The sequence below is a fragment of the Xenopus tropicalis genome, chromosome 9 (genome assembly GCF_000004195.4).
Source record: "Xenopus tropicalis strain Nigerian chromosome 9, UCB_Xtro_10.0, whole genome shotgun sequence".
Taxonomy (NCBI): domain Eukaryota; kingdom Metazoa; phylum Chordata; class Amphibia; order Anura; family Pipidae; genus Xenopus; species Xenopus tropicalis.
This window is the reverse complement of record NC_030685.2, coordinates 32,532,100-32,559,084: the sequence shown is the minus strand read 5'-3', so window position 1 is coordinate 32,559,084 and position 26,985 is coordinate 32,532,100. Positions and strand designations below refer to the sequence as shown.

The 26,985-nt window shown below is 42.2% G+C and overlaps 1 protein-coding gene across 1 annotated transcript in view; it reads left to right on the top strand.

Annotated features, from left to right (window-relative positions):
• smg1 (SMG1 phosphatidylinositol 3-kinase-related kinase) overlaps positions 1-26,985 on the top strand; it is an 88,228-nt gene that overhangs the window by 28,446 nt on the left and 32,797 nt on the right. Inside the window, exons 19-33 of the mRNA XM_002932221.5 lie at positions 367-507; positions 1,730-1,929; positions 3,026-3,222; positions 6,487-6,651; positions 7,916-8,070; positions 8,654-8,793; positions 9,649-9,850; positions 16,829-16,938; positions 17,773-17,920; positions 18,630-18,789; positions 19,240-19,360; positions 20,968-21,216; positions 21,406-21,690; positions 22,280-22,424; positions 23,872-24,010. Coding sequence (XP_002932267.3) covers positions 367-507; positions 1,730-1,929; positions 3,026-3,222; positions 6,487-6,651; positions 7,916-8,070; positions 8,654-8,793; positions 9,649-9,850; positions 16,829-16,938; positions 17,773-17,920; positions 18,630-18,789; positions 19,240-19,360; positions 20,968-21,216; positions 21,406-21,690; positions 22,280-22,424; positions 23,872-24,010 — 2,557 coding nt within the window. The remainder of the gene's footprint in view (positions 1-366; positions 508-1,729; positions 1,930-3,025; positions 3,223-6,486; positions 6,652-7,915; positions 8,071-8,653; positions 8,794-9,648; positions 9,851-16,828; positions 16,939-17,772; positions 17,921-18,629; positions 18,790-19,239; positions 19,361-20,967; positions 21,217-21,405; positions 21,691-22,279; positions 22,425-23,871; positions 24,011-26,985) is intronic.

Below are 26,985 nucleotides of genomic sequence, written 5' to 3'. Positions count from 1 at the left end.
CCTCCTTTAAATCAGAATAATTTTTATTTCACATGCATCAGAAGACAGAAGATGAATAAAATATACTTTCCTCGGTTTTATACTTTCAAAAAACCTTTTAATATCTTTTTGTTATGGGATACCCATGTTTTACTAAGAAAAGAAAAGACCAACATAATATCAATTGTCCCAGCTAAGCAGAAATAATCATGTTCTGTTAACAAAAGGCCCGTGATGTTCAATACATTTTCTTTCATTCAAAATACTTTTGTTGGTGGACATCCCTTTATTGTATGTTTCCTGGCTCTAAAAATGCAGCTGAATTTTGTTCTGGTATAAATCAAAACGTGCAGATCCATTAAATAATTTGTATTTATCTTTATATAGCAACACCAACAACACCGAAATGCAGGAAATTTCTTCTGCAATAAGAAACCATATGAGTAAATCTCCAAGCAACACATTCCACCAGCAGGACTTTTCTGATGTTATCAGCTTTATTCTGTATGGCAGCTCTCACAGATCAGGGTAGGTTTTGGAAACTAATCAAAATACAGTAATTATTTCTTAAATGCTATGCAGCATAGAGGCAAGTGTGGCCTCTACATTTGGGCATTTTTTATTTTTTAAATGTGCCTAAATGCATTTTTTTTCAGCTCCAAACTCAACCCTTTATTGTATTGTCTTGTCTATTGATTTTTCATGAAGCACAGAAATGAGTACAGCTAGGCAGATAATAAAATCAGTTAGCTGATGCGATAAGGTATACTCAAACTTGCTCGTCAAATGCAAAAAAATATGCCTGTGTGTAGATCACTTATGCTGCAACCCAATAGTGTGCACTGAAAAGCTATGCAATCTATATTTTTTGCTTTATGCTATGTAAAACATCATGCGTTACAGCACAGTGTATCTTTTTGCCTTGCTTAGAATTACAGTCCTCTTTGGTTCTTAACTTTATAGTTTGCCACCTCAGAGGTGGGTTTAAAATAAATGTGGAAACTCATTATTTATTTTGAGTTATTTCTTCAAAATGAATACAATGTAAGAATTCAGGCAGTACTTCTTGCTCCCGTACACCAAATGCTCACCACTGTTCCTTTTCCTTATTAGTAGCACACAATCAGAATTAAACATTGTTTTATATTTTTTTACTAGTGACCACATAGACTGTGAAATGGGCTTGTATGTTCTTAAAATGTGCCTCTTTAAGGGATTCTGTCATGATTTTTATGGTATACCTTTTATTTCTAAATTACACCATTTACATAGCAAATAATTCACTCTACTATTTAAAATTTTATTCTCAAACCAACAAATGTATTTTTTTAGCTTTAATATTGGTGTGTAGCTGCAATCTCAGTGCATTGTGCCTGATTCTGAGCTTTCAGAAGGAGCCAGCGCTACACAGATCTGCTTTCATATAACCTATTGCTTCTCCTACTCCCATGTAACTGGAGGAGTCCCAAGCCGGACTTGGATTTCTTACTATTGAGTGCTATTGTGATATCTACTGGGAGCTGCTATCTTGCTACCTTCCCATTGTTCTGCTGATCGGCTGCCGGGGAGGGGGGCACCCTGGGAAATGAAGAATATGGCTAGCCCCATGTCAAAATTAAATATAAAAAAAGATTTAAATGCAGGATTCTGCTGAGGAAGCTCTATTAACTGATTTGTTTAAAAAAAAAAAAAAAAATTTCCCATGAGAGTGTTTCTTTGATAAAGTCTGCATTGCTTTTCCTTTCTTTAGAAAGGAAAATTGGCTGGAGAGGTTGTTCTGCAGTTGCCTAAGGCTAGACAAACGTGATGTCTCGCCCATTCCCAGAAATCTATTAAAGACTGATGCTGTACTGTGGCAGTGGGCAGTATGGGAAGCTGCTCAGTTTACTGTTCTGTCGAAGTTACGTACCCCTTTGGGAAGAGCTCAAGATACATTCCAGACAATTGAAGGTACCACCCTGTCCAAAAACAGACTTCTTATATTTGTCCTTGACATAGCTCTTGTATTTGACATAAACAATTTTTTTATGAGTTTTTTATTATGCTAACTGTCTTTCCTCCTTCCAGTAAAGTCCCATTTGCTTGGGGGGTGGGAGGGACCAAATACACAAACACCTTATTTTCTTTTCCATTGATATCTTAGTTTTAATATGTTACACATCAGAAGTTGAACGGCTTTAAACATCAGCAAATATTTTTAGGGGAACAAGCCAGATTCAATGCATAAGTATTTATCAATTCTAATGACAAATTAGCCTACTTAGCACTGGTGAATATAATAAAAATTCAAGCTAATTTGCAAAGGCTTGAACCTGTGGACCTTTCCATGGGTTCCATGTGGGGTGATAAACTATGGCTTATAAATCACAAATTCATTCATATGGTGATCTGATCACCAGTTCACTGGGGGCCCAGGTTTAATTATTGCATTTCCAACCAACATTCTCATTCATCCAGGTCATGCTATACAGTATCTAGTACAGGGGTCCCCACTCTTTCTTACTCTTGAGCCACAGACAAATGTAAAAAGACTTGGGGAGCAACACAAGCATCATTACATTCCATGGAGGTACCAAATTAGAGCTATGATTGGCTATTAGGTTGCCTCTATGGACATTTCAGCTTACAGCAGGCTTTATTTGGGTGTAAATCTTTAATTCAGCAAAAACTTGCCTCTAAGTCAGTAATTAAAATATAACTACCTGCTTTAGGGACACTGAGAGCAACATACAAGGGGTTGGTGAGCAACATGTCGCTCACGAGCCACCGGTTGGGGATCACTGATCTAGTAGAATTAAGTCTAAACCTGGACTTTTTCTGAGTTTTCTTGAAAACATTTCACCACTCATTAGAGTGAATTCTTAATTTCAAATGAGTGATTGGGAATTTCCAACCAACGTAAGTTTCTTGCTTGTTTAAGCAAGATAAGTTTGATTACAAATGGATTTTGAATGGGCTTTCGAATATGTTTGGGACAGATCAATAAACTGTGTGATTGTAAGAAACTTTTAGAATGCTATAATTTCATTATGTAATGTTTTTAAAGGCATCATCCGAAGCCTTGCAGCCCACACATTAAACCCAGATCAGGATGTTGGACAGTGGACTTCAGCAGACAACGATGAAGGACATGGCAACAATCAACTTAGACTTGTTCTTCTGCTACAGTACCTTGAGAACTTGGACAAGCTAATGTACAATGCCTATGAAGGATGTGCCAATGCATTAACTTCTCCTCCAAAGGTGAGAACACCATTTCAAATAGCTGTCTAATTACCTTACAAATCCTTGGCAAATTTATCCCGGCTCTGTACTGGGATTGTTCATTGAGTTGTTAATTCCAGCGCAGAAATGTACATTTTTACATTCACTTGCCATTAAAGTATTTCTCCAGCTAGAATCTGATTATTGCATAATGAAAGAAAATGTTATTCTAAGCAAGCTTCCAGTGTACATTAATTACACTGGCAATTAAGTTTGTTATTTTTAGATTTTTTTTTTTAATGAAATTATCATTTGAAAACAGTTTCAGTCTTTACTTGTATCATTGCAGGACTGTATTGGTAGTCAGTCCTCCGGTAGGCATGATTTTAGTCCCACAATGCCTTGGATGTTCTATGATTAAGGGACAAGGAAACCTATATTTACTGGGTGGTGCCAATATTTTAGAATCCAGTTATTAAGTTTGTTTCCCAAAGTGAAAAAATGTACTGGCCCAGGAAAGTTTCTTTCAAATCATTGTCACAATACTATTCTGTATCATACATGGGGCTTAATATACTTGGTATAAACTGAGCAAAATGTTACCTACATTTTCACTGCTACCCTTTGTCCTTTGAACCTTATTGCATAATTACTGGTCTTTTACCAGCATATACAGTAATTTACTGTGATAGTGCAATGAATCCTAGTGGTGTGAACTCAGAACCCTCCCAGTCAGCAGCGCTCTGGTCCCTAATGCCACCCTGAGTAGACAGCTTATGGGATACAACCCTCCTTGCACCTTCACACTTAAGCTCTTTCACGTTGGAGGGGTACAAGCCTGGCTGCATCACTAGTGCAGAGCGCGCTCTTTTTCAAAGAGGACACAGATCTTTGGTCACTCTTACCCACTGTGGATCACCCGACTGGCCAAGTCCACTGCCATCCCAGTCTCTAGCGCTGCTGACTTTAAGGACCCCATAATTAAGCAACTGGACAACTTCTGCAAATCCATCTTTTTTGCGCCTTCAGGCCCATCTGTGCCACAGCTTGATCCAGTCATGCCTTTAAGGTCTGGGCAGACCAACTCTACCAAGTAATCTTTGACTGCTCTTACCAAGCCTCCACCCTACAATGTGTAGAACAGCTCAAGGAAGCCTCCCAATTCCTGGCCTCCCTCGGTTCCACTAAGATGATTGCCAGGACTTCCACCACCTCTATCACAGCAAGATGCTTTCTTTGGCTCGAACATTGTTCTGCAGACCTAACTTCCAAGAAGTTCCTGGTCTCCATTCCTTTTTCTGGAAACATACTTTTCGGCTTTGACCTTGACAATATCATCAACCAAGTCACCCGGGCTAAGAACTATTTTGCCAAAGAACCAGCCCTCAAATCACCACTTCCAGGCAGCTCAAACAGTCGCCCATGGAAAAGGGACATTCCTGTAAAGGAAAAGGGAAACTACCTGCCTGGTCCTCTGGCAGGCAGAACTGGAAAAATCCACCATTGCCTGGTGGTTTCCCCATCCCAGAAACCGACGGGAAAGGAAGGGCGTCTTTTTCGTTTTGGGAGGTGTGGTTTTATGCAGATGCCTCGGTGCAAGAAATTCTCCTTAATGGCTACTTTATCGAGTTCTCGCAACCCTCACCGGAGAGATTTCTCTCTTTCTCAAGTTCAGGTCTCTGCAACAGATGCAGTCCCCTTTGCTCAGTTCCACACCCGTCCCTTTCAGCACACCATTCTGACCTAGAGGGATGTGGAGACCTCTTCTTTGGACTCCCCTAATTCCCTTCCTCTCCCTACGAGGCGATTGCTATCATGGTGGATGCACCCAGCCCGCCTTGTTTAGAGCAAACCCTTTGTAATTCTTCACTGGACCATCCTCACCACGGATGCAGGCCTTCAGTGTTGAGGTTGACACACTGACCGCTCCATGGCCTTTTGACTTCATCTAGGTCTTCCCCTTCTCCCCAGAATTCTCAAGAGGATCAAGCAGGAACAGCTCAGGACCTTGCTTATTGCCCATCATTGGCCTAGTAGAGCCTGGTTAACATAACTCGTGAAGCTCGCAGAGGCGGCACCTGTCCAGATCTCCTAAGCCAAGATCCAGTATACCACCCGAATTCTCAGTTGCTATTTTGACGGGCTGGCTATTGAAATCTTAGTACAGGGACCTGACAGGGTGATCGCCGCCATGATTGCTGCCAGATTTACTACAGAACATGGCAGAAAATTGTGGTGTACGGCCCACAACTTTACTGCACATCGCTATAACACTGCTTGCCTTCCTCCAGCTCAGTCTTGGTAAGGATCTCAGTCTGGTCCCTCTCAAGAGCCAGATCTGTGCTGTTCTGTGTTGTTCCAGCACCAAATCGCTCAGGATCCTGACATCTGAAGATTCCTTCAGGCAGTCTCTCATGTTGCCCATCGAATTGTCCCTCCTTCCCTAGGCTGGGACCTCAACTTTGGCCCTTTTAGCCCTCCAAGGACCCCATTTGAGCCGCTCTCCTAGGCCTCTGACAAGCTGATCACATGGAAGACCATCTTCCTTTTGGCAATAACTTCGGCCAGAAGGGTCTCTGAACTGCCATTTGGTCGGCAATTTACACCTTTACCCAGTTCTCTTGGGTGCACATGGCTTCCTTGAAGGAGATGGTCTTTGGCAGGAAGGTGCTGCAGGCAACATTGCAGGCTCAGGTTTTACTCATATCTCACACTTTCCTAGGGACTACTTTTGGTCTGTGCCCCCCTGAAATGAAAGAGAGAAGGATTATTGTCTTACATGTAAAATCCTTTTCTCCCTTTATTGAAAGAGAAACTGGCATGCCCTCCCTTACTGATCCTCAAGCCTGTTGGGGGAGAGCTTCCTCCTGCAGGTTTGTCTGCGTAGAGAAACTCCAGTCCTGTCACTCCAGGTGGGAGCCCTATTTGCCTCCCATTCCTTCTTTTGGAGTCTTCCCACTCTCTTTATTGCAGGGATAGTTAGCCCAGTGGTTCAGTTTAGGCAGTATTTCTGCCTTGTTTCTTCTAGTTTTCAATACTTGTTTACATTCTGTGTAGGGACAGCCCCCTGCAGGTGCTGTAGCATGGTAGGAATAGTTTGGTCAGCCCCCTGGGAGTGCTGTCAAAAAAACCTTGTCCACTAAATTAAAAAAAGATGTTATTATGTTTGGAGTTTTACCCGATATATCACTAAGTGCCTCACATGTGATGTGCACACATATTGAAAATCACATTATTGTAATAACTGTTTATAGTATTCTTGTGTCAGTGTGCATCTTATTTAACTAGGACTTTACATTGTAGGTCATAAGGACTTTCTTTTATACCAACCGCCAGACATGCCAGGACTGGCTTACACGGATAAGACTTGCCATTATGAGAGTGGGGTTGATGGCTGGGCAGCCTGCTGTAACAGTAAGGCATGGGTTTGACTTACTGACTGAGATGAAGAACAATAATACGCCACAGGTAACTGCTTAATTGTTTTGCCCTTCCATTAACATATTAGTTCTGTATGCAAGATGCTAAGAAAATGATTTTAAAGTGAACTTTGCTGTTCTGTGAAATCACATTCTAAAAATTTTCCGCAGTAAAAAATTTTATGGCAATGCAATTCAAAACATACATTTGTTGCCATCCAGCATGTCAACTACTCTCAAAGTCTTTTTCTCCAGCAACATTAAGAGTCACTGGTGAAAAGTCTGTAGCATTGCTTCAATATTGCTAAGACACCTGCAAGAGGAAACTTTGCCCAACTTTGGAATAACAAAGCGATGGAATGGCCTTTCCACCAGCGACTTTGATTGTTGCTGGTGGAAAGGCGTTTCAGAGTGGTTAGTCGCCTGCAATAAGATCTATCGCGGGTGACTAAACCACTCCGTGGCACCTTAGTCTTAGGGGTTGCCTTTCTAATAAATTATAAGGAATGGTGATAAGAATCTCTGACTTGCTTCTGTTAAGTGTGACAAATATATTTGCTTATGATTTTTCTTAAATTCTTCTTAAGTCTTAAAGGAGAAGGAAAGGCTAGTAAAGAGTTAATCTCAAGCTGCAGGCATACCTTCAGTTGTCTCAATAGTGCCCTTAAGTCTCCCCATATTTCACCTGTTCAGAAGATCTGAAGCCAAACAGGAAAAAAAAACGCTGAGCTGTGTAAAGAAAGTTCACATAATGCCTTGCTCCTTCACCGATATGCAGACCAAGTGAACATGCTCAGTTAGTAAGACTATGAGTCAGCTTCTTGCTGATTGGCTCAGATCCACATTCCTACGGAGGGGAGTGAGTTCTTAGCATTCTTGAGGGAGGGGGGAGCATTAAAGAGCAGAGAACAGAAAGCTGTGTGTCTCTGGCACAGGAATTACAGATACAACTAATCTTTTTTCAGAGAAGTCAGTGCAGCATTTCTGTGAGTGCTTATGGCCGTATTTTCTGGAAAATCTTACTTAGTTTTTACCTTTCTTTCTCCTTTAAGTGACTATCCATAGTTTCAGATTTATTGCTCCACTACATAATGTTTTAAGGTCTTAAAATTCATATACAATGATTCTTGCTCTTAGCTGAAAGGTGTGTGACCTTCTCTTGAAAAAAGGTTCACCTTTGTCCCAAGTGCTGTTATTTGTGAGCAATATGTGCATAGTATAGCCACAGCACAGCTGCTATTTTTACCTCAAAAAAAGTATACCTCTGTTGTGCCATACGTTTTGTTATTTTAAAGAGATGATTCTTATTCTAGGGAACAGAATTTGAGTTAACAGTGATGATGGTTGTTGAAGCTCTTTGTGAACTGCAGTGCCCTGAAGCTATTCAAGGTTTAGCAGTGTGGTCATCTGCTGTTGCTGGAAAAAGTCTATCCTGGATAAGCTCTGTAGCTCTGCATGCAGATGGAAGGTAAGAAAGCCTTCAAAATATCACCTGCCATGCAAAACACCAACGCTTTCTTCTTAATGTGCTTCTGTGATAACTAAATTTGGGCTATCTCTTGATCAGACTCCACCTTTACTAATACAGCATGTAATATTTGTAAGGTTATTGCCTTGAGAACTTGATATGTTTCCTGTATAAGTTAAGTATAATTTACTACCCATATTGTATTATTTTTCCTTTTACTTTATCACTCTGTCACCTCAGTAGTAGCCCTGGAAGGACCTGAATGGAAAATTTGCCTCCCTATATGTAAATTAGCTGTAAGCAGTTGTTCAACATGAGGTAGTTATTCTTGCCATTTTGTCACTGTAAATCAGGCCTGTTGAAAATACAACAGGCTAAATGCCCAAAATTGTCTTGTATACAGTTGTCCTAAACATTCAGGTCAATAAGGTGACATGTTGAGTTCTTTTGTTTATTAAGAACTATATGTTAGAGTTTATTGGAATAACCATGTTTGACAGTTGGAATTAATAGTTGTCAGATCTATTGAGAACCAGTCAAGGAGACATTCTGACATAAGTTCCTTTACTTTTTATGAAAACAGGTTTGAGAAGGCTGCTGTTGAGTATCAGGAGCATTTGTGTGCAATGACAGGCGTAGACTGCAGTACCTCAGGCTTTGATAAATCTGTTTTAAAGCTGGCAAATGCCACTGGCAACTCTGCTAGCCCAAAACATTCAAATGGTAAGTTGAGTTTAATGGTTACCTTTTCTAACCTCAGTAACATCTGTCTCAAATATGTACAGTAAATGTATGTAGTTAGCTGGAACCTGGTTAGTTTTAGATCTGAATGTAATAGGTGTGAAAAAACTACATTATTTTCATCCTAATAAAGACTGTACACAGATTTTTTTGACATATTTTAGGAAGTTTATTTCCTTTCACATAAACTTTAACAAAGATGTACCATTGACAATCCACAGATGGTATATTTGTCAACAGTACAAACACTGAACCATGCTTATCAATAATGTGGTGGTTAATAAAAGGCTGCAATCACAAAGTGGAGTTCTTTACATAATGTACAATATAAATCTATTTCTTTATAACCCCTGGGTTGCATTTTATTGGTAATGCAACTTATTTTATTGTTCTACAAGTGGATTGCTGGAAATGTTAATGCTTACAACTCCTCTTAATGTCTATTCTCTACAACTGTACACAACAACATGACTTGGGTGACTGTTATGGCTTAGTATATATATGTGTTTGTGTGTGTAAATAAAGGCCCTCTGCTTTTCATTTTCAAATTTCTGCCTGTTTGTGTGGGTCATTGATCAGGTACCCGTTTACATATTTAAAAAGTTAGAGAAAGCTAATAACCACATAGAATTTTTTTTTTCCCCAAAATACGCTAAAAATTTATTTTATGACAAACCTCACATTTATTATTCAGTTTTTTGTTACACATATACAGTACCATATCCATGTACATTTTTTGGAAAATATTTAAATTGAGGTACACAATTATAATAATCTTGTTCTGTGAAAAGTTATTTATTTTTGTTTTTTAAAATACCAATTTGCTATTTTTTGCAGGTGATGCTCGTAAGACTGTTCTGACCAAGCCAAGTGACCCGGTACCTGAAGTAATTAATTACTTGGGTAACAAAGCTTGTGAATGCTACATTGCAATAGCTGACTGGACAGCAGTCCAAGAATGGCAAAACTCCATGCAGGATCTCAAAAAGGGACCATCTGGCATTTGTGTAAACTTAAAGGCAGACTTCAATTACATAAAGTGAGTCTACTTTGCTGTTGATAAAAGACAAAACTGCCAATCCCCTTTTTTCTTATCTCTGTACTTACACTTTCTCTGCATCTGCATTCTTTAGTTTCAAAACAAAATTTATGTTTAGAATAGTAAAAAAAAAAAAAAAAATTCCGTTTTTGAGGGACCAGTAATATCAAAAATGAAATTATTAATTTTTTTTTAAGCAGCAGAGTGCTAACTCTGTTTAGGCAGACCGAATATGGTCTGAACACTATAGCAACTTCCACATGTAATCATGTAAAGGAAGTCACCATGTAAGTGGCATACTCCTAATTAGCCTTCATTAATTGTAAAATTAAAATGCTGCCGGAGCAAGCCCCTGTTTTTTTTTTCTGATAAGAATGTTGAGTTTTTCATCCACTCCAGATGCTTCTGTTTGTCACACTTGCTGGAAAAAAGAGTGGTGGCTTTATTTTAGTAGCTTGCTTTGCTAGGAAGATGAGTTGCTGTCCTCCATGAGCAGTGCTACAAGGTTTTCAACTAAAACCTTTTGTCTCGCCAGCTGCAATAAAATGCCAAGAGCTCATTTATAGAAAAAAAAAATCTAACAATATATAAATATCCTAGAGAAAAAATAGGGGTAGGACCCTGCAGGGACATATGTAAACCATAAATGGAAAGATGACTGGATTGGTGAAGTTATTAGGTAATTGTTTGGGTGGAGAAGCATTATACGTTACTGTAGACTATACCAGGGTTTTTCAACTGGAGACCCACAGGCCAGATGTGTTTTTTTTTTTTTTTATGATAAATAATTAGCCTACTAGACTACTATTAAACTGGGAAGAGCAATGCTTTCTTAGTTTCATCATTTGGATCCTTGAAAATCTGAATGATAGAGACATGGTGCATCTTAATCTGTACATCTGGGCAGAGTGCAGAGCAGAAGAGGTTTAGTTTGAAGGGTAAGGAGTATCAAGGCTCTGAAGGTTTGGTTATTTATACATATATACACATATAGGATCCCTTATCTGAAAACAGATTATCCAGAAAGCTCAGAATTACGGGAAGGCTATCTCCTATAGACTCCATTATGATCAAATAATTTACATTTTTAAAAATGATTTCATTTTTATGTAATATTATTGGATCCTTATTGGATGCAAAACAATCCTATTATCTTTAATGTATAAATTATTTTGAGTTAGGGTGGAGATCCAAATTAAGGAAAGAAACCCCTGGAAAACCCCAGGTCCAGAGCATTCTGAAAAACAGGTCCCGTACCTGTACTATTATGGTGATTTGTCTCTTGAGTGTTGCTGTCATCTAGTATCTCCTTTCCTAACAGGAAAACATCCTTTTTTTTTTTTTTTTAATTTTCATTCTGCCAATATCCTTTGGTGTTCCATTCCCTTACTAGTTCTTTTTTATATTGTTAACATGTTTTTCTTTGCTAGAAGAGGCAAGGGGTGGTGTGGTCACTTGTTGTTGTGTTTTTTTTTTTTTTGTATACAGTCTCCTCATAGAGGGTTTGGTGCTGGTGAGAGCAAATTTAAGAGGGTTGTTACCTAGAGAATGGTCTCTGTGACCAAAACATTGGGCTTCTAATAAAATCATGTTTTTTATTTCAACTTGAGAGCTATTTTTCTAGTGCTGTTGAGTTATGCTTTATTTTTTTTTTTTATTTACTAGGACCCAGGCATGTACAGTATAATTTCAACAGTGTTGGTGTGTAATGTTAATTCCTCTTTCATTTCAGGGGGACACAGGCACTGATGGGTTAACTCTACCTTCCGGGAGGAAAGGACACTAAAAGAACTGTGACAGCCCTCCCAGGGGGCCTGGCTGCCTCTCTCAGCAGGCTACATCCCCCTGCGGGGGCTGGAACTTCCCAGTTCTTTTAGTGTCCTTATGGGAGGAGGACACAACTCCCTTTGGGAGTTCCTTTTATTTATTTTATTTTATATTATCCTTATGTTTCTCAACTTTTTATTTCAGGTCCCTGGGGCAGAAGCTACGGCTCAGCCCCCAGATGTGCTGAAGCTCTTGGCAAGGGCGGGAGTTTCGGCTCAGCCCCTTGCGCTCCTACCCCCTGAGATTTTCCCCTTGGGGGAGAGGGGTACAGGGGACCTTTAGCCCCTGTGGCACGCCGTCGGTCATTTGGACCCTGCGGCAGCAGACCGCAGGACAGTTTCTCTGTGCCTGCGCCTGCGGAGCTGCGGCGCCGGCGCCTTGGAAGGGCTTGCCCTGGGGAGAAAGGGCGCTCCTATTCAGCGGCTGCACGCTGACATGGCGGCGCGCAATGCCGCTCCGTTTCACTCTTTCAGAGCGAGCGGCAGGCCCTACAGCGACGCGCCTTCTCAGCGCGCTCTCCCCTTACCCGGAAGTGATGTGCTGATAGCGCCCGCCCCCCTTTTCTTTGCGCCTCCTGAGCGTGCTCTCTTCAGCACCGCCTCCTTCCTCCCCAGCGTTTCTGGAACCAGCTGCCTGCAGACCAGGTCCCAGTCTCTCTCTTCAGGCTACACCGATCCGTTTTTTCTCTGGCACAGCAAGTCAGGTCAGCAAATGCTTCTTGGCAACTCAATTACCCTGCCACACACTTCTGTTTTCCTGCAACAGGTGTTCTTACCTCATTGCACCATATTCTGCCATCCAATAAATTATTATGGCAGATTCTTCCAAGGAGGGCCCCAGGTTGCACTCTGCACAGGCTACTTCCAAGAACCTGGTTGCAGCGCGGGTTACCTTCCTTGCTTGCGCCCGTTGTTGTGCCAGACTCCCCACTGGACATTCTGAGCCCTTATGTGCCTCTTGCACACAGCCTGCTCCTCCAGTGCCTTCTGCCTCACCTGATGCCTCAGGACCCTCAGCCTCTATGCATGAACCTCCTTAGACAAGAGGCTTGAAGGATTCTGCAAATCCATCTTCTTTGCCTCCGGCTCTGCCCTAAGACCCACCGCCACTGCCTGGGTCAGTCGCGCCTGCGAGGTTTGGACAGACCAGCTTAGCCAAGCAGTCCTCGACGGCTCTGACCAATCCTTTATCCTACAACTCACCGCACAGATCAAGGAGGCATCTCAATTCCTCTGTCAGGCCTCCTTTGTTTCGGCCAAAATGATTGCCAGAGCCTCTTCTACCTCCATTGCCGCCAGACGGTTCCTTTGGCTCAAACACTGGTCGGCGGATCTTACCTCCAAAAAATCCCTGGTCTCAATCCCCTTCCTGGGGAAGGTTCTCTTTGGCTCAGAGCTGGACAAGATCATCAGCCAAGCCACGGGAGGCAAGAGTACCCTTCTCCCTCAGAACAAGACGAAACCTCAGAACACAAACCGGCGCTTCTCCCTTTTTCGCTCCTTTCGTCCCAAACAAACTAAGCAGTCTTCCTCAGACAAATCTTCCTCCTTCAGGGGGAGGGGCAAGAGGCCCGCCTGGTCCTCAGGCAGACAGGGTCAAAAGCCCTCCTCAGACAAGCCCACATCCGCCTGAAGGTGTATCCACCCCCGGAACGATAGGCATAGGCGCCCGCCTTCTCCTGTTCCGGGAGGTGTGGGACCATCCATTCACAGATTCCTGGGTGAGGGAGATTCTTTCTCGGGGCTACGCCATAGAGTTCTTCCGGTCGCCCCCCTCCAGATTCCTACCATCTCCCCTCCCCAGCAACCCCCCTCGCCGAGCAGCCTTCTGGAAGGCCATCCTATCTCTCCAAGAAGCGGGAGTCATAGCTCCCGTTCCCAGGGAGAAAGAGCGCCAAGGATTCTATTCCATCCTTTTCTGCGTCCCCAAAAAGGACGGAGGCGTCCGACCCATTCTGGATCTCAAGAAGCTCAATCGCTGTGTCAGGCGTTTCACCTTCCGGATGGAATCCATCCGCTCGGTCATTGCAGCGATGGAACCCGGGGAGTTTCTTTCCTCCATAGATATCAAGGACGCCTATCTACATGTTCCCATTCACAGGGCCCACCACCGGTTCCTCCGATTTGCCGTCCTAGGGAAACACTTCCAATTTGTGGCCCTGCCCTTCGGGCTTGCAACAGCCCCCCGGGTATTTACCAAGGTGCTGGCCCTGATCATGGCACTCCTCCGGTCTCAGGGAATCTCTATCACTCCCTATCTGGACGACCTGCTCATCAAGGCCCCCACATTTTACCAGAACCTTTCCGCCCCCAACCAGGTGATTCAGACCCTGCAGTCCCACGGATGGGTCATCAACCTCAAGAAGTCATCTCTTACACCCTCGCAGGAAATGACCTTCCTGGGCACGGTTTTCAACACCCAACGATGCCTCACCCTTCTCCCGCCAGACAAGGTCCAGACCCTTCTCCTCCGAGCACAATCCCTCATCTCTGCTCCCAGGGTCTCCCTCAGGACCTGCATGCAGGTCCTGGGCTCCATGGTTTCAGCCATAGACACAGTCCCATTTGCCCAGTTCCACACCCGACCCCTCCAACGGGCCATCCTCAGTCAGTGGGATCCCGATCACCCCGACCTGGACTCCCAGATAGTCCTCCCCCTCTCGGCGAGGAAATCTTTATCCTGGTGGACCCAGCCAACTCGTCTCTCACAGGGGAAGCCCTTCCCCTCGCACAACTGGACAATCCTCACCACGGATGCCAGTCTTCGGGGTTGGGGTGCGGTCTGCCAGGAACAGGTGTCCCAGGGCAGGTGGCTTCCACAGGAATCTTCTCTTCCAATAAATGTCCTAGAGCTACGAGCCATTCGCCTGGCCCTACTTCATTGGACAACTCTCCTCAGAGGCAAGCCCATCAGAATCCAGACCGACAATGCCACCGCGGTGGCATATGTCAACCACCAAGGGGGCACTCGCAGCAAGGGGGCAATGCAAGAGGCTGCCCACATCCTGGCCTGGGCAGAGGAGAATGTCCCAGCCATCTCTGCAATCCACATCCCAGGTGTGGACAATTGGACAGCGGACTTCCTCAGCAGAGAGACCCTAGACCAAGGGGAGTGGGCACTCCACCCACAGGTCTTCCAGAATCTGACCTCAGTTTGGGGGACCCCAGAGATCGACCTCATGGCATCCCGCCACAACTCCAAGCTCCCTCGCTTCATATCTTGGTCCAGGAACCCAGTCGCCGCAGGAGTAGACGCAATCACAGCCCCCTGGCCCTACCAGTTCATTTACATCTTCCCTCCTCTTCCTCTTCTCCCCAGGATCCTCAAAAGGGTCAAGAGGGAAAGGGTCAGGACCATCCTCATCACTCCACACTGGCCCCGGAGAGCCTGGTTCGCGGACCTAATCAATCTCTCCGAGGCCGCACCCATTCGTCTGCCAGACCGGCCAGACCTCCTAAGCCAGGGTCCAGTGTTCCACCAGAATTCTCAGCTGTTCCGGCTCTTGAAACCCTAGTTCTGCGCCAACAAGGGTTTGGGGACAGCGTTATCACCACCATGATCGCAGCCAGGAAACCATCCTCCTCAAAGATCTACTATCGTACCTGGCAAACCTACATCTCCTGGTGCTCGGTCCAGGATCTCCCTCCCCATCGCTTCAACATAGCCCACATCCTGGGCTTCCTCCAACAGGGTCTCGACAAGGGCCTCCGCCTGGCGTCCCTAAAGACCCAAGTTTCGGCCCTCTCTATACTATTCCAACGCCAGATCGCATCAAATCCCCACATCAGGACCTTCCTTCAGGGCGTGGCTCATTTAGCCCCCCCTATCCGCCCACCCACTTCAGGGTGGGACCTCAATCTGGTCCTCTCTGTCCTCCAGGGGCCCCCCTTTGAGCCCCTTGCCACGACATCTGAGACTCTTCTTACATGGAAGACCGCCTTCCTTCTTGCCATCACCTCAGCCAGAAGAGTCTCAGAGCTCTCAGCTCTGTCCTGCCAATCTCCGTTCCTTGTATTTCACCAGGACAAGGCCGTCCTCAGGCCAACCCCTGCGTTCCTGCCTAAGGTGGTCTCGGCCTTCCATCTAAACCAGGACATTGTTGTTCCGTCCTTCTGCCCTCACCCCAAAAATCCCAAGGAGACAGCGCTCCATTCCCTGGATGTAGTCAGGGCTCTCAAGTTCTACATCCAAAGATCAGCAACCTTCAGGAGGTCAGATGCCCTCCTCATCATACCCGTAGGCCCCCGCAAGGGCTTACGGGCCACCAAAACCACCCTTGCAAGCTGGATTAGAGGCACCATCACCAGAGCCTACCAGGTCGCAGGCAAGCCCTCTCCTGTCAGAGTCACAGCCCACTCGACCAGATCCCTGGCCGCCACTTGGGCAGCTAAGAACCTTGCCTCTGTGGATCAGATCTGCAAGGCCGCCACCTGGTCCTCTATCCACACATTCACACGATTCTACCAGCATTTGGCAGAAAGGTACTGCAGGCAGCAGTGCAGGCTCAGACATAAATTCGATTCCCACCCTATCTATCTATCTATCTCGGGACTGCTTTTAGACGTCCCATCAGTGCCTGTGTCCCCCTGAAATGAAAGAGGAAGAGGGATTTTTGTCTTACCTGTAAAATCCTTTTCTCTCTTCATTGAAAGGGGGACACAGGCACGCCCCCCCTTCTAGTCTCTGCCTGCCAAGTTAACGACTCCTTGGAATGCGACCGGTGTCTCAGTCTTCCTCGGTCCTCCTGGGAGGGAGTCCTCCACTCACTGACTCCAAGAAACCTCATCACACAGGGCTCGGTGTACATAGTTGTCAAGACACAGCTCATAGACCTTGGCCCACTGTTATAGTTTTTGCTCCTTCTTCTACTTTTTTACTACTGGGAAGTTCCAGCCCCCGCAGGGGGGTGTAGCCTGCTGAGAGAGGCAGCCAGGCCCCCTGGGAGGGCTGTCACAGTTCTTTTAGTGTCCTTTCCTCCCGGAAGGTAGAGTTAACCCATCAGTGCCTGTGTCCCCCTTTCAATGAAGAGAGAAAAGGATTTTACAGGTAAGACAAAAATCCCTCTTTGTAAAGCACTGTGTAATGGCATAAACAGTGTTTGTAAGAATGTTACTATAGATGCTGTTTTCAATTGTAGCTTTCTCTCTACAGATCTCTTAGCAGCTTTGAGAGTGGGGAGTTACTTGAATGTACAGAACAACTGGAATTGCTGCCTGGTGAAAATCTCAATCTTCTGAGTGGAGGAACAAAAGAGAAAATAGGTAAATTTTATTCCAAATACAATGTTGCTGGGCTATTCCGAAATTTGTGGCATAATCAAAGATTCCACCTTTTTTTTTTTTTTTTTTGTTACGTAGCTTAGGGCAACATAAAATTATTTTACAAATTTATATTTACTCTAGATATGCTAGCACAATCTGGTTTCTGTAGTTTTAGCCCAGTAGTAGTATATGTTTATTAATGCAAGGGGCACAATAGATGTATGCTGTTCTGTAGCTCACATCCCATGTGCTGATGCTGCTTCTGTTAGCCAAGGATGTAGCCTGGCAGAGATTGCAACCAGGGGGTAAGTTTGGTGCTTAAGTGGAGAGCTGAATACAATAATCTTTAGTACTGTAGTCATTGGGCAATTTTGTAGCAGCCATGTGCTTTGATTTAATGTAAATGAAAAAATATCTTGGAGAAGTACAACCAAAAGAGCATGATATCACCATGGTGCACAGTTCAAAGATCCAATAAGACCTAGAAATAAAAAAAATCCCTGTATGTGTTAACACATACATACATGTTGAGAATATGATACATGTACTCTAATGTGAAAATACAACTAGTTTATCTATTTGTTAGATATGTGTTTTTCAAATTATGAGGCCAGCTTTGATCATGAGGCCTTTAAACAAGTCCTTTGGAGAAGCCGGAGTTTATTCTCTGCTTTCCATATATGACCTCAAACTTAAGGTATACTACTGTGGTGAGGAAAAAAAAATCTGTTTTTAGGGGAATGAGGCCTCAATTAAAAAAAAGGTTTGATAACCTGTATGTTAAACACTATTGTTTTTGTCTTTTTTTTTTTTTTTTTTTTTTTGCTTACACAGATATGAAAAAGCTGCTCCCTAACATGCTTAGCCCTGACCCAAGAGAACTTCAGAAGTGTATTGAAATTCAGCTGCTGAGAAGTTCAGTGTGTTTTAGCTTGGCTTTAAATGAACAAGACCAAGAACAAAAGTGGCAGGCCACAACTGAGTAAGTTAACATCATCTTTCTTCTGTACTGACCCCACTTCTGGACAAGCAAACTTCTCCAGGATCCATGTAATCTATCCTTAATCCAGCATTTGCTTTTGTAAATATATTTACTGAAGTTCTAAAAGCTTTGTATTATGCATAGTTTTCAGCTACACGGCAGCTTGTCAACATTTCAATCTAAAATCATGTCCTTATGAAAGAGGAGTGTAATATGTGTTAAGCCTTACCATAAGGCACAGTTAGTGAATACTGAGCATTGATGTATTCTAGTACTGAGATATTCAACCTTACACCCTTCCCATTTCTGTCTGGATGGTTACATTTGTAGTTAAAATTGACAGGTGAACTGTTAGTTTTAAATCCATAGTAAACATAAGGAAAGTTTTTGTGTATTTGTGTTTCCTATATTATTATTATTAACATATTTATATTGCTTGGTGTTAAATCCTAGGTCTAATACTAATACATATCTAATGACCTGTGTTGTTGGGCAGTAGTTTTCTGGGGAATTTTTTTTCTCCTGTTCAAGGTTCCATTTAACGACCACATCATTTGCTTAGGGTCCCCTTGCTAATAGCATGCTACTGATATATGAAAATGCTGATGTTCAGTCTTTCTGATATGATTTCAAAAATAACTAATGCAGAGAGTAACCGTCAGTTGTTCCTAGTGTAAGTGAACTGTAATGTTTATTTTTCCTTTTACAGAAACCTGTCAAAATACTTAAAGCAAACAGCTAGAACTGCAATGGGACCGTTGCGACTTTCCACACTGACCATTTCTCAGTACCTGCCAATGTTGGGGACGCTTCAGCTCTACTGCTCTTCTGCTCTAGAGAGTACAGTGTCCAGTAAACTATCATCTGAGGTATACTATCCACTTGTATATACTGCATTTAATATCTTTAATGTCAAATTGCTGTTACTGCCTGGAATATGTTGAACCAACTCTTTAAACCGCGTATCCCACACAGTAAAATACTCAAGATTTTGGCTAAATATAGAAAATATAATTAACAGGGCTAAAAGTTAAGTTGACATTAGCTTTATGTAAAATGGAGGATAGAATATTAATTTTGCCCAAATTGCCCTAAATTACAAAATGTACACATTGCGTCTTTGTACAATGTTATATTGATATGTTTTGTCATAAAATACATGATGTATTTACAGATTATTACAGATATTACAGCTATTGTCTGATGAAGCTCAGTCAATAAAGCAGGTCCTGTTGAATCTAAATGTGTTGCATTGTTTAGAGCCCGAGCAAAACAACAAAACAGAAGTTGAATGTGATCTGTTGATGCCTTATTTACAGGATTGTCTGATCCCTCTCTTCAGCGAAGCTTTGCGTTTATGTAAACAACATGATGTGAGACCATGGATCCATGCTCTAAGATACACTGTCTTCCAAAATACTATAACCGATAAACTGAAAGGTATTTATTCAGACTGTTTTTAAAAGCTTAGGCACTGGTTGATTATCAAGTTCAACCTGTAGAACCTGTTGGGCAGCTTTATGTTAAGAAATAAATGACTAGGGATGGAAAAAATACTTTCCTTATTAGAGAGAAAAATAGGATCCAGTATGAAGGAGTTTGGGCAGTTTGAGATCATGGTCGTGGCATGAGGCATGAGGTTTTATGGCCAGAAGCTCTTTAGAAGTGGTACAGAGTGGTGCTTACTCAGCAGAAATGAGGCAATAGATAACACAATAGTGGTTACAGCCAAGAGTTAACCACCTTTATACAAGACAACTCCATGTCCTATTTTTAGAATAGCCTGTTATTCTTGTGTAGTTTTTAAGGGCTCAGTGTTTTATCCCTGCATAGATTCATAGAGTAGTGTTAATTATATTTATTATCCATAGGCAGCACAGAAAAACCATGGGTTACTATTAAATCTTGCAGAAATGAGGGTGCATCAAACTTAAATCTTTCCTAAATACGTAGTAACATCCCCCATCCCCTTAAGTCTTCTCTTATCCTGCTGGTAGAGTTGTACCTCGCGTAAACCACTGTTATTCTTTTTATGTTACTTTTTTTTTTTTTTTACTTTTGGAATTTTGTTTTCTGGTTCTGGGGAAATCCCTTAGTCGGCTTTTTTGCCACCAGAGGTGCAAAATTGCACCAATCATTGCCTGCTTGTTAATATTCTGAAAGCTGTAGTGCAAGCACATGCCAAATGATTGTCCTTTGGAAATGTGGCAGTCCACATTTCTAAGCATCATTTGCCTGCAGGACCTTTTCAGAGTGACTGCCACAGTGAGCAATAGGGGCAGCTACAGCTACTGCTGCCTCAGAAGCTACTTGTATCCTTGACCTTGTTTTTTTATTTATGTATCTTTTTGTCCAAATAGCCACCAGCTCTTTTTGTGTGATTGTTTACCTTGTTTTGTTTTTATTAGCTACTGTACTTTTAAAATCACCTTAAATCATAATTGAAATGTAACATTTTAGAACCAGAATAATCTTTAAAGAGGCCCAAATGTATGAGTGCATGACCACCAAGGGCTGTTGCAATGTTAAATAATACTCAAGCCTACCTGTGCTGAGGTAAGCGTTATGGAGCGGCTGTTTGGTATGCAATGAAAACTGATGAAAGATTAACCAGATGTTTAAATGGGCAAGACCAAAAAACAGGGATTCTTATCTCATCCCTATGAGATAAGGATCCCTGTTTTTTGGTCTTGCCCAGTTATTCAGAAGTTCAGGGGTATAGTACTCCAATTCTTAGAAGAAAAACTTTGCATGTGCACATAAATTGTTGAGCACACAGAGAGAGAAAACACATTTTGTATTTTTTTGTTTTTAAAAATCTGTACAGAAGTTTAAAATGTGCACACACAAGACTTTTTTGATTACAGTCTTTCTAATGTGAGAAATTAACGGTCTTAACCTCTACCATACTATATTTCCTTTTTTTCTTGATTTGTTTTCTTCATTTTTTCATTTTGTATCGTGTTTAATATGCAAAATTTTTTAAAAAAATTAACCAAATTTTTCACAACCATTAATTTAAAAAATAAATAAACCTTCCTTCACAGATCAGACAGTGTCAGTGAAGAGCCATCTTATGGAGCTGGGCTTGACCGCAGCAAAATGTTCCCGCAAACGTGGCAATGTTACGCTTGCTACAAGATTGCTAGCCCAGTGCAGTGATATACAACTTATCCAGGTCACTAATGCCCAAGATTTAGTTAACCATTTTAAAAAGCTTTCTATACAAGGACAAATGGATGAGAAGTGGGGGCCCGAAATGGACATTGAGAAAGCAAAACTTCTGTATGTTGCAGGTCAGTATGAAATATTTCAAAAATGAAGTTGTGTTTAAATTAACATATAGAAATTGGTATGATGCTGCTCCTTAAGATGATTATGTCTCAGGATGAGCATAAAAGAAAGCTGGGAAGCTCTGCCTTGTTCGGCTGAACAAATATTTACTTAAAGTTAATTTTACTTGTTGTTGTGTATCCCTTTCTTAGGCCAGTCTACCCATGCAATGGAAATGCTTAGCTCCTGTGCCATTTCATTCTGCAAATCTGCAAAGGCAGAATATGCTGTTGCCAAATCTATTCTTACCCTTGCAAAATGGATCCAAGCAGAATGGAAAGAAATATCAGGGCAGATAAAGCAAGTGTACAGAGCGCGGCAGCAATCAAATGTTTCTAGTCTGTCTACCCTTGGTAAAAATATATATACTCTGATTGACTTACCACCTGTAAATGCAATGGATGAGGAATACCCACAAATTGAGAGTGAATCAACAGGTGAGTGTTGTGTGTGCTTCTAATTATTTACAGTTTTGTGCATTAAACTTTTAAACAGAATACTATATTGAACTGCTGTTTTCACCACGCTTCAGATCTGCAATAATATTGCTTTACTACCTTTATTCTATTCAGGTCCTTTTCTGTTCATCTCTGGTTAGAAATACAAAGGAAAAAAAAACTTTCTAAATATAAGCAATAAATATTATTCTGTTTAAATAATCCAGTTTCTCTTCACTATCCCTCTCAACAATCTGTCCCTCTACATGCGTTGTTTTGTGTTGGAAAGTTAGCTTTCATACATCATTGCTCTGTCTCCACTTAAATTATGTATTAGAGCTAACTGTCCTTCAACTCTGGCACAAAGGACAAAGTCAGGCATATTTTCCTAGTGACTGCATGTTTAATTGAAAAATGTACTTAAGACTTTGCTAGCATAATGTGCTTAAATACGATTGGAGTATTTGCACAGAAGTTATGACATTTTTAATGACATGAAAAAGTGGGTGCTATATCTTTTATATATATATTTAAAAATATGTTTAATGGTTTGGTTTCTAACATCTGTGCTTATCTAACTTTGCAATAGTGAGTATTGGAGTAGGAGAGCCAGACTTTATTATGGGGAAACTCTACCATCTGTCTTCAGTACAAGCTCCTGAAGTTGCCAAGTCTTGGGCTGCATTGGCTAGTTGGGCTTACAGATGGGGAAGAAAGGTGGTTGACAATGCTAGGTAAGTATTTTGGCTAAAAGATTCCTTTAGCAAGATTGTTTTTACAGACTGTGTTCTAGTAAAGCAGTAGCATGCATCCTAGTTATGGCTATGGCACACCAGGCATTTTCTCCACTGGATGCCATGCCTGTCGGTGCACACTGATGTCAGGATGGAGTGTAACTGCATTAATTCTTCTGGCTTTTAGTGTGACATAGATATTGATATCCTGAGACAATTTGCAATTGGCCTTATTTTTTTTATTTGTGGTTTTTTAGTTATTCGGCTTTTTGATCATAAGCTCTCTGTATGGAAATTCAACAGCTATGTTGTTACTAGAGCCTTGTTTACCTTAGCAACCAGGCAGTGGATTACACGAGACTGAAATTAACAATAATGTTGTAGCCTCACAGAGCAACATTTGTCTTCCGGGATCAATGACCCTCATATAAAAGCTAGAAAGAGGCAGAAGAGAGAGGCAAATAATTCAGAAACTATAAAATAAATAATGAAGACCAGTTGCAAAGTTACTAGTATTAGGATGTTCTATAACATACTGAAAGTCAACTTAAAGGTGAACTACCCCTTTAAATAAGCTGTTGGAGAAAACACCCAGTCTGACCTAACTTGACCTAAATGTCTTTTCCTTTTGCTGCTTTTTTTTTATTTATTTTTTTATTTGCAGTTTTGTTTACTAAATCAGAGGACTTTATATCGGCAGCTAAGGTCACACGGGGTGGATTATCAGCCTGTGGATAAGCTTGTATTCTTGAAGGAAAAGTAGTGTAAAAATGAAACTGGGTAAAATAAAAAATATTTGTAATATAGTTAGTTATGCAAAAATGTAATCTCTAAAGGCTGGAGTGAATGGATGTCTAACATTATAGCCAGAACACTACTTCCTGCTTTCAGCTCTCTAACCTCTTAATTAGTCAGTGACTTTAGGGGGGTGGCACGTGGGACATAACTGTTCAGTTAGTTTGTGAGCATGCAGGTCAGGTTAAAATGCAAACTAACTGCACAGTTATGTCCCATATGGCCCCCCCCCCCTCAAGTCACTGACTGGCTACTGACTGCTAACAGCTTAGAGAGCAGAAAGGAGGAAGTAGAGTTTTGTCTATTATGTTAGACATCTGCTCACTCCAGCCTTTATAGATTAAATTTTTCCTAACTATATTGAAAATATTTTTTATGTTGCCATTCTATCTATTTTACCCTGTTTAATTTTTACACCGAACTGTTCCTTTAAAAAAAATTCTAGTTGTGCTGCTTCCGGAAGCATTGAATCTGCCCGCGTGCAGGCACACAGCCAACATCCGCCAATAAATGCCAAGTTTGACCTTGCTCTAAGAGTCTGCTTCCCACTAGAGAAAATATGGAGAACAGAACTAATCAAACTGAGTTTCATTAGTGGGGGAACTGCTGAAACTCCCTCTGCTAAATATTGTATTTTGTTTCCATGTTTTAGTCAAGGGGAAGGTGTAAAGCTGTTACAGAGGGAAAAATCAGAAGTGCAGACCCTTCTTCCAGACAATGTCTCTGAAGAGGACAAAGAGAAGATCTTTGGGATTCTGGGACAAGCTATGTGCCGACCAGCTGGAATCCAGGCAGGTTCAATGTACAACCTCTTGTGCCTATTTGCAAGTGGAATGGTTTTCTGTGTCAAAAAAAAAACAATTGTAACCTGCTAGCATATATGTTAACAATTTTTTTTTTAAATTTATTTTTAAATGTTGTGTTGATCCTTCAACTATTCCCAGCCAGTGTTTCTTAGCTTTCTGCACTGCCCCTGCTTTAGTAACGTACGGGAAATATGTTACTCTCACGAGTCAGAAAGATGTTTCACTTGTGTTTATCCAGTCTTTAAGCAGTGTATTTAATTTTCTCTTACATTATTGGGGACACAGGAGCCACTGGGTTAAGCTCCTCCCACTAGGAGGCAGGACACTGACAACAGAAAAAAACTCCTACTCCGATTCCTCTATATGCTTCAAGCTTAACCCCTGTAATAATTTTTTTTCAGTTTCTTTGAGCAGGAGGTAGGACGACTGGTCTCTAGGCTGACCCAACACAAGGACTAGCACTGGCACCAGTGGTGTAGGACATGAGCATTAGATGCTTCTTTGTGCAAAAATTCTCACCTGGACTCTAAGAGTGAGCCCCCAACACAGGACACCTCTGTCGGGGTGCAAGCAGACCACCCAGCTTTATTGAATCTCCTGGGTTTGAGAGAGAAAAATTGACTGGCCAGACAGGGAGGCTTTACTTGGGGAAGGCTAACTCCCTAAATTATGTGCTTTCCTGAAACAGGTGAGGCATGGCCGTGGTAAATACAGACCAATAACCACTGGAGGACACTCCAGAGAGCTACACAGGGGGAGCACATGCAGGGGAAGCAGTACAGGATTTGCTTCCATCTTGTAATTCTGTCCCTCTGGAGGCAGGTACTCCCTCTTCCTTTCCAATGAAGAAGGGGGGGGTTTAGACACCACAGGCCCTTGGAGGCGAAAAAGAAAAGAGACCAAATTACCAAAGGGGCAGGGGGAATTTGCGCAGCCTTCACAGCGGCTGCGGAGCAATCTCAACCCTTATCTGTGCAATCTGTTACTAACAAAAACTCTACAGCCATAGCCTCACCTGGGGATACCTCTGGGAAATCTATTCCTACAGTTACAACCCCAGGTGGTCCATCTGTCCGGCAAACCTGCAGGAATGCTGTTTTCATCCTCCTGAGAGGAAGCCATAGAGCTTTACTGGGAGGTTCCACACTATATGGAGTCTGTTTGAGCTATCAAGGAATCACTAGAACTGGAGGAGTCCGATTAGAGCTATCAAGGAATCACTAGAACTGGAGGATCACTCAGAGTTAGGGAAGAGCTCTCAGGGACCATTTAAATGTCATCTCAAACAAGCAGCTAATTTCCCTTTTTCACCACCAACAAGGGGACATCATTCAGCAGTAATGGAATGCCTCAGAGAAAAAGTTTTAGCCGTTTAGGCGGTTTTCTCGTTCATATTCCTTTGCCAAGGAATTGGTAGAGAAATGGAGTGTTCAACCCACAGTGGATGCACTTGTATCACGTCTGTCTAAGAACACAGTGCTCCCTGTACATAACACAGCAGCCTTTAAGGATCCCAACAAGGCTAGAGGGCTTTCTGAGGGCTATTTTCACATCTGCAGACTCTACCTTTTGCCCAGTGATTGCCGGGGTGTGGGTGAGCAGGTCTCTGGCCTCATGGGTCCAGGCACTGCCGGACAGCCTAAAAAACAACACCCCAAGGGTACAGTTAGCCTCCCTGGCTTCCAAGATGGTAGACACGTGACTTATTACAATCCACAGCTAGAACGTCTGCAGTGGCAGACTGTTTAGCCTATGGCTAAAGAACTGGATAGCAGATTTAAGTTAAAAAAAAACACTTCTGTCTCTGAAGTTCAAGGACAAGCGCTTGTTTGGGGAGAAACTTGAGAAGATTATTTTGTTAGGCAATGGGAGGGAAGAGTACTGGATAGAATTGACCTCAGACATATGGGTTTGCAAACTGCTCAGTGAAGGCTAGAAGCTGCAATTCTAGTCTTGCCCTCCAAGACGTTTCTTCCTTTCCAGAGTTCCACAGCAGAATCCAAAACGAGCCTTCTTCAAGACCGTACAGGGACTCCTTCATGGAGGAGTCATAGTTCCAGTTCCTACCAATCAAAGTTTACTCAGACTTGTTCATCATACCCAAAAAGGATGGATCCTTTCAGCTGGTACTGGACTTGAAAGAAACTAAACAAGTTAATTCGCTATTCCAAGCTCCACATGGAATCTATTAATTTGATCATTCGATCTATTCACAAGGGGGAGTTTCTATCATCCCTGGACCTCAAGGATGCCTAACTACATGCTCCAGTTTGGACGGGCCTCCACAAATACCTACAATTCTCCATCCACCACCACCATTATTGGTTATTCCGTTCAGGCTCACTTCTGCCCCACAAGTCTTCACCAAGGATATGACCGTGACCCTGTGGCTTAGGGACATATCAATCACCCCATACTTAGACAACATTCTTGTGAAGGCAGACTTTCCCAAGGGCCCAAAAACATTTTGACATCACCATAATAATCTTGGAGAAATTCAGGGTGGCAGATCAACACATGAAAGTTGTTGCTTCTTTCCAGTATCATACCTTCGCCCACTACAGATACTTGTCCTGCACAGCTGGAAGAAAGAATACCTGATTCAATGAATGTTATTCAAAACAGATTACAGCATATGTAGGAAGGGAAGTAGGATTTTTTTTGTTAGGGTCCTGCCTCCTGGTGGGAGGGGCTTAACTAAATGTTTGATCTTTCCGTAATATGGTCCGCAGCATGAACATTCAGTGTTCAGTGCATTTACAGAACTGAATCAATACTACCTCTCTATCTAAAATAGCAAATATATGTTAAATATTGCAAATATGTCTCATTTTACATTAATAAGATTTGGGGGTGGATTTATCAGTTTTGAGTTCAAAGAAAACAAGCACAGCTGCGTAAAAAAAAAAACTCTATTAAAGTATTTTCTTCTGCCACGTTATTCGCATAAAGAAAAGTTG